Below are 15,850 nucleotides of genomic sequence, written 5' to 3'. Positions count from 1 at the left end.
TTTGGCTGTGGCTAAGGAGGAAGCATAGGAGTTGGGGGCCAAGTAACACCTAGAGCATCAACAGGGGGTGGCAGGGAGTGATCCCTGCCATCGCTCCGCCACCAGGAGATGTACTGGGGTTAAAGGAGCGAAACATCCATGACTGGTGGTCCCCAGCTGATGACCCGTTTTATGCCCTAAAGAGGTGGAGCACAACTGCACAAAGGCACCGGTGGAAGTGCGTCAGGCAGCAATGCCCAGCAGGTCGACCATCAGCCTGTATTTTGATAAGTAAATACAAAGACATTGGGTGAGTGAAACTGTGTGAAACTTTTTGAATGGTCATATCTGACATCCCGTTACAATAAAAAAACATCATTCCAAGTTATACTTGTGTCACCCAAAATTAACAGAGCGGAACAATCACACCAGCACTCCCCATAACCCCACACAAGGATAAATTGGGATAGAGATTAGATTACAAATTATACTTTTGTGCCATTAAATGGCACTGTAGCAGGAAGATGCAGTTCTTTTTGGTCCTTTTGAAGCTTAAAGATGCGGTAATCATAGTAACCAGAAAACAAGCCAGTGGATCGTAGTCTGATATTAGCTGTACTGAGGCGCTAGACCATTTAATGATTTATTAGTTATAAGCAAGATTTTATTAAAAAAATGTGATTAAAATGCTTACTGTGGAAAATAATTCAGTAGTAAATGATTACTATTTAACTGGAAACTGCAATTTTCACAGTGAAACCGTATTCTGTAGACATAATTTTGGGCATACTGATAAAATGGTTAATTTTTGTGAGGGGTGTGAGTTTCCACTCCAATCTATCATGTTATTACTTATTTTTACGCAACCAGGATAAGATTTCTTTAGGTACCTGGCTGCCTGAGCTTTGTCTGCGTGTCTCTCAGATCTTTCGTTAGTCCCTCCATCATCATTGTGAGTCTAACTCTGGCTGCCTGTCTTGACTCTACTGCTTCCCGATCGGTTTGACCTTCAAACAGTTATTTGCTGTTGCCTCAAGGATCTCTTCTCATATGGGACCTGCCTGTTGTCCCTTTATCTGTCATTTGTGAACTGGGTCTAATTTTCCTGTATGGAATAAAAGTTTTTGTTTGTCCCTGCTGTTCACATTTCCAAAGAGTTTACTTAAAAATTGAAATTCCCTCACCACATGCCCCACAAAGTATTTATCATTTCTTTAGCTGAAACTTTAGATCCATTTAGCAAAAGTAAACAGATTAAAAATAGTGAAAGTCAAAAAAGCACACATAGCTATCGTAAAAGTAAAATGGGCTTATATTATTTAAATGATGAAAGAATTTTAATTTAAGTAGATACGTGTTTAGTTATATGGCCTACTTAAAGACAATCTGTAGAGTGTTCATTATTTTTGTTTATATTCTTGCATTTCTCAGAAACACATTGTAGCCAGAAACTCATATCAGTTTGTATAAATGTGTTGAAAATAAGTTGTCCGTTTTATACCTGGTGAGATTCTTAGATCCCTATACATCCCCCCCAAAAACAAAACCATAAATATATGCTTATAAAACAGTTCAATATTTACTGCAAAATATTTTTACAGAGTAAAAAGAAAAGTGAAAATAAAACAACAACAAAATAAATATAGAGGTGGACAGTAAGGCCAACATCAGAACTTCACATACTGTAGAAATCAAACAACATTCTGTAACATTTTTTGCTTAAATAATCTTTTGACATACACGTTCATGAATTTAAAACCCAGCATACAATACAATATCTGTTCTCCAATCCCACGTGTCTGTCCTTACCTGCAGATAACTTGTGTATAATTTGCTCGTTTTAATTACATACAGCACACACACTATTATTGTATTTGTCCAAATTATTTGATCCTCCCAAGAGAATTCTTATGGAGCAAAAATTAAATTAAAGTTTAGTTTCGTGTGTCACGTGAGCACGCAAAACTAAACTTAAAAAATTCTAGTAAAAAACTTTTGATTTTTTTTACTCCAATGTCACCTTAGGGGCTCTGTAAATTCTAGATCAAACAAAAACAAAACAAAAATAATGAGATTTTTCTGAAACATAACGAATATCTCTGGATTCTAAAAAAATTAGGAGTTATCTGTATAATTTGGCTTCTTTATTGGAGAAATTCAGTGTCAATATATCTGAATGCACAAAAAGCAAAGTGCACCATAAATGTACATTATAAAATGATTTAAATCATAATACAAACTTAAATATACTTTCTATATAATAACATAAACAGAAAAAATCAAATGACACTGACAATACAATTTGTAGTTGTAATAGTCATTTTCAGTGGAATTGAGTTCTGTAAACAGATGACTTACAGACAGATGCTGTACTTTATATTGTAAGCTTATTAAAGAATCATCAACACGCCGTCCTTCTAGTCTAAAACGCAAAGTGTCTTGACTGTTCAACAATTGTCCTTTCAACTGAAAAAACCTCAAGAAATCTTGACAAATTATAAAACAAAAATGACTTCAGAGTTAATGTAACTAACGCACCCCTGTAACAAGAACTGACCAATTAAATAAAATCTAAATATCACAAACGGACATGATACATGTTAACAAATTTTGGCACTAATTCCGCCGTGGCATTTCTCACAAACTCCAGCGGTTGGCGTACAGAAAGATACAACTTCTGACATCCAAATATACATTTTCGTATTGGCTATCCCAAAAGTTGGAACTGCAAAAACAGCCCGTCATGGGACGATGAATTACAATATAATACATTTCGTAAATGCATACAGTAAGCCCTTCGGAAACAAATACACTTAATGGACGACAAGACTACACTAAGGGGATGCACTTATGTAAAAGTACTTACAGGCCAAATTCAGGTTGGATATGTGAACATATCAAATATTTTAATTGACAATGATAGATGATATACTCGAGAACGTACACTACGATGCCTTTACGCTGCAATTTTTACATTGCAATAACTGGTGAAAAGCAGCGAACCTTAATGGAATAGTTCTTTCAAAAATAAAAATTTCATCATTCATAATAACTACAGTAATACCATTTTTAAACGTCTATGAAGTATTCAAGAAAGTTTTGAAGAATACTTACAGAGCACTTTCCATTCAAACAACTGCTTTAAAACTGACTTGTGTTATGATGTCATACGTTAGCTTTACGTAAGGAACACATCAGACTGAAATGATTGATAATTTCTTCTGCTGAAGCTCATGTATAGTGTTTTGAACACGAATAAGGCCTAGTTTTTAGTAGAGAAGACCATTATCAGTGAATCTATTTTTCTTAAATCCAAAACTTAAGCGACTCATACCTACCTATCAACCCACCTACTAACTAAACTTTTTAGTAACTTTGATCCTGTATGGAGCATTAAAAGAACTACATAAGGATCGAAAAATACTGTCTGGGCACACACGCAAAAAAGGGAATAACATAAACATGACAAAAGATTCATTTTTGCAAACTATTCCATTAACACTCATGAAATACAAGCACAAAGGCCTCTGGCGGTCTGATTTAAAAAACTACAGGAAAATAAAAACAGGGAGTCATCACCTGCTAATTTATCTCCTGATGATAACATATACTTTTAATCGTAAATCAATGTTTTTCAATCCCTCACAACCTTGAAGAGTTCATATTCGCTGTTCATTTTTTAAATCAGAGTGTCCTTAAAATGGTCACATCCAAGTGATGCTGTATGAGGTTAACAAATCCTGTATATCATATCATGTCATTTCATGCAATGCCAATAGATGCAATTGTAAAGTTTACACAAATTTGTGTAAAGTTTACAGAAGAAATGGGGACGCGTTTGGAGGCCTCTTGCCGTTACGTGAGCAACTTGCATATGAACGAATCTACTAGATTAATATTGAGGGTCTCGAAAGCCCTCTGTCAGACCCTCGCACAAACACACAGCCATCATCACACGCGAGTAGAAATTACAGTCAGAGCGCCTGTACTTATAAGTCTACGAATGGCTTCCATGACATAATATATGACATAGATAATATGCTGACCAGCATGCATTACTTTATGTATATCTCTCGCTTCTGGAAAGCTTCTGTAAGTTGTAGATCGGCGAATGATACGGTACAGGCGTATGGTACAGTCAGCTGTACAACATCACCCTCTGACAAACAAAACCTTTTTAGGTTCCTAACGACAAAAAACAGGGTGGAGATTATCAATGACTGTACTTTAATGTCTGCCTGCTGTACTTTACTGTGGCTTTCATTTGTTCAGTAGGGCTGCATAACAACTAATCACACCTAATTGTTTGCAGAATACAAGTTTTTGTTTACATCATATGTGTGTGTGTGTGTGTGTACTGTGTATAATAATTATGTATATATAAACACACACACATGCATGTATATATTTAAGAAATATTTACATGTGTATACAGATTTTTATATTTATATATCATTTATATTATATATACACACACATATGAATTCTTAATATATAAACATTTTGTCTTAAATTTATACATGCATGTGTGTTTATCCATATATACAGAACCACTACACACAATACACACACATATGATATAAACAAAAACTTTTATTCTGCAAACGATGCAGCCCAAGTTTAGTGAAGCTGAAGTTAAAACTAAAATCAAAAGACAAAAATGAGAACAATTATTTTCATTATATTTTTAAATAAAAATGTTGAATTATTACTAATATTTTATATAAGACTACGTTCATAATATTGAATTATACTTTGCATGTTTTAGGACCGTTATGATTTCATTGCAATGTGACTTCGCTTCAAATTAGCGTAAATGAAAGGCAGTATAACAACTAATAAATACTTGATGTGGATCTTTTTCCACATGTGTACCATAATGAGATTTATACCACGGGACTGTTGAATGCTTTATTCTGATTGGTTTAGCAATGTTCCATGGGTGTTGATTATTTTTCAATAACCGCACACCTAACCTTTAAAATGTCTTAAAAATAGGCACCAGAGCAATATTTTTGGTAACCGTGTTATAAGCCGAATAATTCACTCCGCAAAAATAATGCACACCCGCATCGTAACTGCATATTTTCTTATAATTCAACGGCCCGTCGTCAATTATTCTTACTTATAGTAACTAGAATTTGGGTTGACAAATAAATTTTATTTGCAACATTGCAACAAAAAATTTACATTCCTTTTTCCTTTTGTTTTCAGGGTGAAATGTAACCGGACTTGCTCTGTATGTTCAGGTTTCGTGCGAATAAGCTAATCAACTAAGCTTGTTTTAGTGTAGGGCTAATGTCACAGCTTACTGTACGATTAAAGCGCACATGCCGTGTATTTTGTTTGCGATAATCTAAGCTTTGCAGTGTGGAGTATATCCGGTGATCATTTCAATTCTGCTCAGAACACTGGTAAAGATTTGATCACGCTACCCAGATGAGCAAAGAAACATTGGACAAATCCAGAGCCATGTCCAAACGTTCTTCAGTTAAACAACAGTCCATGATACACACAGACAAGCACATATTCTTAAGCAAAACCAAACGTGGTCTTTGGCTCGGCATCTCGGTCCGCTCAAATCCTTCGGTCCGGTACGAGTGGGCGGCACAGTCCAGCACTGTCTCTAAATGATGATGCTCGACAGACTATAAAGCACAGATAGGCGACCTCCTTCATCCCGTTTGAAGAACTTCTACGAGAAAAAACAGCCGTGTCAGCCGTATGTCAGACATATAGCTGGATCCTTTCGCGGATGGCCTGTCTGCAGATGGGGCAGGTCTTGAGGGCGGCGCTGCAGTCCATGCAGGACGCGTGGCCGCATTGAAACACGAGCTTAATTTGGTTATCGATGCAGATTGGGCAGGTTATTCGCTCCTCCATCTGCCTGTAGCGCGACTGCAGCTGTTCCAACAGGTTATGATGCTCGGAGTTCTCTGAGCTGGGACTGCACTCCACCTCGGTTTGATCTGAGAGCAGATGAAAACATTTCAAAACCTTCTTCAGATTTCAATTCGAGTAAAAGGCAAAAGCATAACGTCTCAAAACTATTACCTTGACGGATTTTTTTTGTTATCGTCACCTGGCACCGAATACATTTCTTCATTCTGTGAGCACATTCTGAATAGAGAACACAGGAAAGGAGATTTTCTTTATTCACATATCAGTGCTAACAGTCTTTGCATCACGTTTTAATGATAGCTTATGATAGTTCGCAATGTTACAAGCTTTCCAAAGCTGCAAATGCGAAATAGGATGACAACGAGTGTTTACATACACACAGAATAAGCGGATAACTATAAAAAAATCTGCTTATTATGCTGGGTTTACACCAGCGGTAGAGGCGTCAAGCGCGAGTGATTTCAATGTTATGTCAATGTGAAGACGTGTTGACGCTAGGGCTGGGAAAGAATCGATTTGATTTTAAAATCGAGTTGGTAGGTCAAATCGATTCATATAAAAAATCGAGTTTTTAAAAGATTTTTTTCTCCCCCCTCTGCAGTATAGCGCAGTACATACATTTTGCATTTGCCAAATCTTCCTTCCGGGTTTCCGTAGGACGCTCCCTGCGGGGCAGCCCTCTGCCCCTCTCCAGAGTTTGTTTGGATTTGCGTAAATTTCATGTTGATGCAATGTAATTAAATATAATAAGTATATATTTTTTAAATATGTGTACAGTTTGCAATTATTTTGTTATAAATGGGGGCGGGGAAAAAATTGAATCAAATCGTAAATTTTTTTTTAGGGGGACAAATCGCCCAGCCCTAGTTGACGCGCGTCTGGAGGTCTCGTGGCGTGGATGAGACGTTTTGCGTGACATGGTAGACACAATTCCGCCTCATTCGCACGTCTAGTTCGCGGGAACGGCACGAATTAAGCATCTGGCGCGGTACACAAGAATGGTGCTTTTTGTGCATTTTGCGTTTGATGCAAATTTGCAGCTGACGCCAGAGTTGAAAAATTTGATCTTTGGTGGATTTTCACTCCGGGTTAACCAATCAGGAGCCTGCTTGCTGATGTGGCGGCAGCCCCCCGCCCGGAGTCACTCATTCAACATGAAGGAACGCTTGATATTGTCTGTGAGCAGTCACCCGGAGCTATACGACCCAAGTTGTTATTTCTATAGAGACAGGAATAAAAAGGACCTCGCTTGGAGTGTCAGTAAGGACATTGGGCAACCTGGTAAGTTGTAATACACATTTTACTTTTGAGTCATGTGACGTTTATCGACCCGTGCCATTTATTTCCCCCTGTAGTAAGGTGACCAAATACAAACCGGTAACTCTCACGATAAATCCACAATCAACATCAGCCAACTTGCAAACAGACAACCGCATAGCACTTGCCCCTCCCACAAGAAGCAGATTTTGCCTCTTGATGCGCGTTGAATGCTTGCTAGAGTGAAGTAGACGCGCAAATGCATTCAAACTGTTCAAGCGGCAAACTAGGTGCGGTAGACGCGATTTGACGCCTCGAACGCGGTTGGTGTAAACGCAGCATTATAGAAACCAGATGTTTACATGCAAATCAATAAACCGGCTATGCTATGGGATTTGGAGGCTCCCGTAGGCAGTGACTTCACCGTCGACGGCATATCTGTCTTAAGCTATACTGTTGTATCTCTTCTCATGTCCGCAGAAGCTGTAAATGTAACATCAACTTTTATTTTCGCAGTTTCTCTGCCAACTGCTTGAGCCGAGCGCAGACTTTTATGCCTTACTTTGTCCACACATGAAGAAAGCCGGTTAAGGTGTTTACATGCAATGCGGAATTGGGGTAATGAGCAAAAAACAACCAGTGCCAATCAGTTTTTTGTTAATGACGTTTATGGGCTTTCCCCAATTAGGAAAACCGTTTTACACGTTTACATGACACATTATCAGTTTATTAAGCATAATCGGCGTAAGAATGTGCATGTAAACGCACCCAATGAGTTAATTTCTATTCCCTTACTGGAATGATGTGTGTGTGTGTGTGCGCTCACCCTCACAGGCGACACTATGTTGACATGGAGAGAACAGTACAAGAAGAGCGAGCTCAGAGCAGATGAGGCACTCGCTGGGTCCCATGACACTGGGCATGGTCAGGTTGGTCATGGTGTTGGGTGTGGTGTTCACCCGTCTGAGACTACTGCTGCTCGTTCCAGTGCCAGACGTGACGGCCTGAAGTCTAAACACACAAACCCACACCTGTTCATTTTGATCTTTACTGATACCACCACAAAAGCAATAGGGAATCAGAAAATGGGTTTCAAAATAAAAGTCCCCAGTTCAAGTTCACTAATGGTTCAAAGTCCCACATAGAAATTGGCATTTTCAGTAGTTATTAATTGAATTGAATTTGAAATTACCATTAAAAAACAAACACACACACACACACACACACACACACACACACACACACACACACACACACACACACACACACACACACACACCTACCTGTGTTTTTCAGCGAAGCTCCGGATGAGTTGTTGTATAGTGGTGTCAGTCGCCAGGTCTAGTGGGCTTTTACCTTTATGATTGGCATAATTAATATCGGCTCCTTCTTGTGCCAGGAAGCAGGCAATGGCAGCACCAACATTCAGTTCTGTGTTTCCCATCAGCCCTGAGCTACACAACTTTACACACACAAATAATCAATGATTCAACACCACTGCTTTCTTACAAACACCTTGTGAATCCAAACAGACATGTTAACCTTTGAAGTAGCCATACAAAAACAGCTATGATACTTTAACATATATGGAGTATGTATAAATGTAAGTTATATGTAAGTTTGATGAGACTGACAAAGTTTTAAAAAGAAATAAATGACAAAAATCTTTGCAAATTCAAGATAAAAGTCGACTTTAAGTATCAGATTGTTGATCTTACCCTGCTGTACAGCACCGAGCCCTCGCCCTCACCGCTGCTCATGACGGCGGTCAGCTGCTGTCGGCTGAGAGCCGTGTGCATGGCCGTGTCTCCGTCCTCATCCTCCGCATTGACGTCCGCCCCCTCCGTCACCAGCAGTGCCACTAGAGCCACGTGCCCCTGAGTCACGGCCAACTGCAGAGGTGTCTGATTGCGATTGTTACGAATGTTGATGTCACAGCGACCCTAAATTAAAAAATGTGTGATAGGTTACAAACTGAGAGCATTTCTTAACTTTCAAACGCAGCCTGTTTGTTCTTTCAGATTACCATTCACATTTTTATGTGATTAATTTTCACATTTGTGAGTATAAACTTTCACAAGCTCTTTTACAAGCTCTGGAGTTTTGCTACTCATTAACCTTCATACTGAAAGACTATGGGCCGAGCACCTATCATTCAGATGAAAGGAAATGCTCACAGATGTTATTGCATTAGCATCTCCAGGTACTACACAATGATTTTTGGTAAGACAAATGGTATTTCACACATGCAAGCTACAGTATGTAAAGCAATATATAGTCTTGCAAGGAAAATGCATTTTGAGCAAATGAAAATTAATTTTGGTTCACAAATGAAGTTTATCATTAATGTCCATGTTTAAATCTTACTGCCCACTGCCAGTAGATGGCAGAAGAACTTTAATGTCATCTACTCAAACACATTGCATTGTTTTAAATGCTGAGAAAAACATTTTTCTTTCAGACATGCAATTTTTACGAGCTTAAATAACTATAAATAGCACCTGATATTTGCCAAACGGCAAAAGTATTCAAAATAAAACAGTAAAACCAAAATATTTTAGACAGTGTGACCAGACACATGACTATAATGTGCATGTTTATATAAATGTTACGGTAACTCTTTATTGCCTTTACACTTCCAGTATGTCCACCATTATTTAATTGCTTCAGAATAACAAGTCATCCGTGACATGCTGTCAATATGTTGCCGATTAGCAAAGACAATTTTCAAGTGTACTATAGGTATTTAAAGGCAGAAATGTGTAGCTCATATTTTTGTTGACAGTAAAATTCATGATATATTCTATAAGTAACTAAAGACTGAGTCGATCTGAATAATTAACATGCCGTCACAGATACTTTATGGAGAGTATGAATGAAGTCTTTCACACCTCTTTAAGGAGAATCTCAGCAACATCACGGTGGTTGTTTAGTGCAGCCAGATGCAGCGCAGAGAAACCATCTTCCTTCTTCACATCTGCAAGCTGTCTCGCTCGAGCCAAGATCATCTCTGTCGCTCTGAGCACACATGCACACACACGATCAGTCCCAAACAACACAGACTTTGATAAAAAATACTACTGAGACAAAGTCTTTTCATATACAGTCATGTGGTTGGGTATCAAATGACATACACAATACACTTAAAGGAACAGTATGTAGGATTGTGGCCAAAACTGGTACTGCAATTACACAACTTGTGGCCAATACACAACATGACAACATAAACATCAGTTGAGGGCTGCAACTCCACTTTTTAAATGACAATATCCTGGCCATAACACTGTTGTGAGTGATATAAGTATTTGAAATGAACATGATTTCTTAATGTCTAGTGACATATCAGGGCCATTTTATGATTAATTGATATACATTTCTTACATACTGTTCCTTTAAACTATTCACTCCACACTCTACCATCTACTGTTTGAATTTGCATGGATTAAGGGAGTCCATGTAGGGTGGGCAGAGGAAGGTTTTTTGATGACATAAGGAGAAATCTTTATATACCTCACATGCACAGGTGTGATGTGTGTAATATGGGGGATTATCACGTTTCCGGGTTATGTGGGCGGGACTTGTCAACTTTGTGCACGGCCACTTCCAGAGCAGTTCATCAATGGCTGAAACGAAGGCTAGATGTCACTGCTCTGTTCCACTTTGTAAGTCGAACAAACAACGCCAATCCTAGTTTATTTATATATAGAATTATTTATATATACAATATAAAGGAATAAAATAGAACTGAATTGTATTATTGCAAAGTTTTGTGTTCTCACAAATAAATTAAAAATAGAACGGTATTAACTTTACTTCGAGTATAAGATGTTTAGTCAATGTGATTAATGACAGCCATATTTATTTAATTTGTAAAGGATTATTGTACTACTATAATCACGGCATTTTGAGATAATTGTGTGTGAAGATGTTATGCGAGAAACATAAACTCAGTTGTCATTTGCGTGCTGTCTTTACTATTTGGTTGTACTGCATGCAGTCTGATGCCTTAATATGCGCGTCGGGCTCGCAGTTGAGAGGTACGTGCAAACAAAACTTATTAAACAACGCATGAGTAAAGTATTGAGATCTGTTTCATGTCTTTTTGTGCTTGAATATTTAAAGTGGCCAATTGGTCCAGTGACTGTTGCATTGCTGCTAACATCACATTCATTTTAACACGTTTATAATAATTATCTTACCAATGATAAAAAAAATAAATCAACTTTTGATGATATTGTAATTATATGACCAGCACCTGTATATAAAAGGAATAAAATAGAATTGAATATATGGTATTACTGCAAAGTTTTGTGTTCTTACAAATAAATAAAAATTAGTCCTTCGAGTATAAGATGTTTAGTCAATTTGATTATTGACTGGCATCATATTAAATTAGACATGCCTTTCCATCTTATGTGAAAATGCCCCCTAAAAGAAGAATGACATGATAGCAGGGTTTTATATTACATAAAGAATTTGTAATAATACCATGTACAGCAGTGCAAAAACACCATTAAGTGCATCTCAGCACCATACGCTTACAGAAGTGAAGTAGTGACGTCTACAGCAGTAAAAGCTATATTAACAGAACTAAACCATAAGTTAATCTAATTGAGTCGTTCACCAGAAGTGGACTTGCACAAAGATCTCTGAAAGCGGAAGTACTACGTATCAGCGTGATAATCCCCCATTGTGTGTATTTACATGTTCCCAGGCAGTTCTTTAGAAAACAAGTACATAAATGGCCATCTAACACATTAACATACAAATATTTTTGATCCTTGGAATTGCGTGATTGTAATTCACCCAGAAAGCAAACCAATGAAACTACTGCATACTTCTTTCTGCCAAAAATAAGACCAAGAGGAACCAGTTGATCCTGTTTTCAATAGACGATAAAATGATTTGTGTAAAATAATTCATACTAGATCCAAATAAAGAGAGCATACATTACTGTGTACATGCAGTATGGGATGGAAGGGCAAATATAAAATGGGATGAACTAGGATTAGGAAATGTCTCTGTTCCTCAAGGTCATTTTGTGGCACATGTACAGCCAGCCACCACGGCTACAAGATCTCACAAAAGACTACAAGAGCGAAATAAGGACACATACCGGATGTTTGAGGTCATGAGAATCATACTGTAAGAATAACTATATTTAACTTGCCTATATGAAGACGTTTAGCTGATTACATGCACACGTGAAAGAGACACATTTAAACCCGAGTTTGGTCTTTTCTGCTGTAAATAGTGACCTCTATGAATGCTGTAAATGCAATGCAACTAAAGAAAATATTTATTTGCTACTGTCAGCTGTTAAGAGGACCTAACAGCGGTGGTGACTGCTGTCCACATCTCCAGATGAATCTGTCTGTAATTCTGAAAGATGAACTCTTGATGTGAAAACTCTGGAGGGAGCAATTGCGTCTCATAGTGTGGACGATTAAAATACACTCAATGAAAAACGTCATTTTCTCTTTATCTGAAGCGACTGTTTATGCGACATCCCCTTCCCGGAGTTCCCTTAAGAGTGCAAAAACACTGTTTGGAATTCACAGCCACATGGATTGAGAGGACCTTTTCTGAAACAAGAACTGTAACTGTAATGACACACTGTCATAAAACAAATGATAAGTTGCAAAAAAATGTATGATCCTAAAAAATATTTAGTTTTGGGACAATGTCATTAACCTGACCTAATCTACTGTAGCTCTGAAGTGATAAGAATGCTTTCTAACCACTAACCCAGGGTGTTACCTTTAGCCGAAACCTAAAACCTGATTGATAGGACCATCAAGAATCCAGGAACATATTTTACTTGTGTAAATCACATGAAGCGTGACTACACGAGGGAGCGATGTATAAGATACAGTAAATGTATGTGGTGTTAGGTGTATCCCCGGGTCATAGTTGTTGTGATGACTGAGTAAATGTGTACGAGAGTCAGTGTGTAGATATGATGGTCAAACAGTAGGGATGACAAAGACCAGGTCCTGGATCAACAGCTAAATCCTCAATGTTGTGTGACCACAAAGTATCAAATGCAAACAACATATTACAAAACCATAGAAGCTAAAGACAATTATAGATAATATAGATCATTTATATCTCCTCTAGATGGACGACTAGTCCAGAAGAATGAGCTATTTACAGTGATTGAATGTTTTGGTTTAGTTTTATTTTGCTTTACAGATACATTTAGCGATCCAAAGGTTAATGTCACGCTGCTATAGCTGTTAAGACTCTTAAAGCAATTTCTTGTGTGAAAAAAATAAATTACAGAGTTCCGTACATTTTGACATTTATCTTATTTATTTTTAGGGTCCATTATTGACTTTTTTCCACACTTGCAATTTGCGGGTAAATGTAAAAAATTTCACTGCTGCAGAAAACGTTTGTTTTCAAATATCGAGACACACAAGTAATAACATAAAATAACTTACAGTTTGTTTCCCTTTAGCGCAGCGTGATGCAGCAGGTTAAAGCCTCGGTTGTTCTTTTTGTTAAAATCAATGTTGGGCACCACAGTCAGAATCTCAATGATGCTCCTAAAGTCTTTAGCTATGGCATCATGTAAGGCTGTATCTCCATATGAATCCTGTCAACCCAAAATATTCAATCATTAACATAGACAATTTTGTGATGGTAAATGTACAAACTTTGAGAGCAGCAAGGTATCACTATCCAGAGCATTTATATCGACTCAAATCTACTCATTCTTCTTCATATCTACAGGTCAGAATTATAGTGAAGTCATCAAAACCATGAAATAGCACAAATGGAAGTATGAGAATATTGAAGAGTTTGGTTCCAAAACGCAATAAATCCATTTTGACAAATTTTGGTAAAAACGTGTTTTCTATACCAAGAAAGTGACAAGATGAAAACCACTATTTTCTGTTACAAACTTTCACATAGCATCTTTAGGTTATAAAAACATAAAAAAATCAAATCCATAACTTGATTTTCAAAGATTTATTATAAAAACTGATAATTTTTTCCACAAAATGCAATAAATCCATGACAAGTTTTTATTCAAAATGCTATAAATCTATTGAATCAATGTATAAATGTGCATTCATCTTTGCCATGTTATTTTCATTTAGTTGACTAGTTGTACACACTAATTAAAAATATAAACATTAATGTCATTAATCAAAATACTTACTTTGTCATATTAAGGTCAGTGTCATTGCTGCGGTTAAACTTGACGTCGTCACTTAACGTTTTTCACAGCGATCAGCTGTAAAATTATGAAAAGTTTTTCATAAGATCCGCTGGGGTCAATGTGTTATCATGACAGAAACTTGATGCTGTCGGCCCGGGCAAACAAGCAACCGTCTCCCGAGTGTCTCTTGCGTAAATTATTAGATGTTGATGGCTTACGTTTCTTTCCCGTCACAGAAAACCATCACAGGTTTATCAATGCCATTAAAGTATTATTTTGTTTTTGTTTGTTTGTTGATCACTAAGTACAAAGTAGATGAGGAAAACTAGTACTCCGTGTACTCAACGTGCCGCCATTGTTTGTTTACATTGCAATGGTGCGCTGCAATCTGTAGAGTGAATTTATGGCATTCTGTAGAAAGGGGGGAATGGCGTTTATTGCATTTTGGGAAAAAAGGGAGAAAAGATGACAGAATAACATGGCGTATATTGGATTTTGCGTAAAATTAAGAATTCACCTGATATAATACTGATTCTGGCAGCAACTCATTTTTTTCAAAAATGGCGTTTATTGCGTTTTGGAACCAAACTCTTCATATTTAGGGCTAATTTATGTGATTTATTATGAGGAAAGTAATGTGTTAAAGACATTCATCTGATGCATGTAAACAAAAGAGTTAACACAATAGTAGTGCTGTGTTCAAAATATCGATACAGCCATACATTGCATGAACTTATTGTGATGTGCGCATCGATACAGCACCTTACGTATGGATTCTGACGCACTTTTGAAGGTAGCGTGACGGCTATGATGTTCATAAATGAACTGTTTTGCATGATGATGATGATGATGATGATGATGATGTGTGTGTGTGTGTGTGTGTGTGTGTGTGTGTGTGTGTGTGTGTGTGTGTGTGTGTGTGTGTGTGTGTGTGTGTGTGTGTGTGTGGTATGTTACCTGCAGGTTGACGTCAGCTGAGTGCTCGATCAACACTCTCACAACATCTGTGAAACCTTTATTGACAGCGATGTGAAGGGCCGTACACATGGAGTTATTCAGCAGATTGACACTGGCTCCTTTACTGAGAAGTAAACGTGCTATCTCAGCCTGATTTCTGTAACACACACAGTTGAACATTATCTACAGATACACACTACATAGAACACAACATTAAACATGCAAACCACAACATACTAGTGATCAACCGATACTGATTTTTTTATATTGATACCAAATATTTGGATGCTTATGTGCTCAATAACCGATATGCTGAACCGGTTTTTATTCACGGTTACACTTCTGTTTGTGACATATTTACTACAACACTGCTGAACTGAACAAACCCTTATCATAATAACAATCACTCCCTATTTGCATAAAAAAGTAACAAATAGAGAGGTCTGAAAGAGTGAAGAATAATTTTAATTTAATGAATAATATCATTGAAATAATACATTCAGGAAAGCAACAAACAAAACATCATTTAATTTCTTAACTGGTATTTGATGTCAGAATCATTAATATTTTGTTGTTATAGTGTAA

At 37.3% G+C, this 15,850-nt stretch overlaps 1 protein-coding gene across 4 annotated transcripts in view; it reads right to left on the bottom strand.

The window, feature by feature from the left end:
- Positions 1–1,534: 1,534 nt before the first annotated feature.
- Positions 1,535–15,850, bottom strand: part of mib2 (MIB E3 ubiquitin protein ligase 2) — a 75,979-nt gene continuing 61,663 nt past the window's right edge. For all 4 annotated transcript variants that reach the window (XM_055167494.2, XM_073867420.1, XM_055167493.2 and 1 more), the window contains 8 exons: positions 15,266–15,422; positions 13,584–13,738; positions 10,029–10,155; positions 8,856–9,080; positions 8,421–8,599; positions 7,964–8,148; positions 6,034–6,099; positions 1,535–5,948 (listed from right to left, as the gene is read on the bottom strand). In XM_055167494.2, coding sequence (XP_055023469.2) covers positions 5,707–5,948; positions 6,034–6,099; positions 7,964–8,148; positions 8,421–8,599; positions 8,856–9,080; positions 10,029–10,155; positions 13,584–13,738; positions 15,266–15,422 — 1,336 coding nt within the window. In that variant the 3' untranslated portion in view covers positions 1,535–5,706. The remainder of the gene's footprint in view (positions 5,949–6,033; positions 6,100–7,963; positions 8,149–8,420; positions 8,600–8,855; positions 9,081–10,028; positions 10,156–13,583; positions 13,739–15,265; positions 15,423–15,850) is intronic.

The sequence above is a fragment of the Misgurnus anguillicaudatus genome, chromosome 5 (genome assembly GCF_027580225.2).
Source record: "Misgurnus anguillicaudatus chromosome 5, ASM2758022v2, whole genome shotgun sequence".
NCBI lineage: Eukaryota > Metazoa > Chordata > Actinopteri > Cypriniformes > Cobitidae > Misgurnus > Misgurnus anguillicaudatus.
This window is presented reverse-complemented; position numbering and strand designations above follow the sequence as displayed.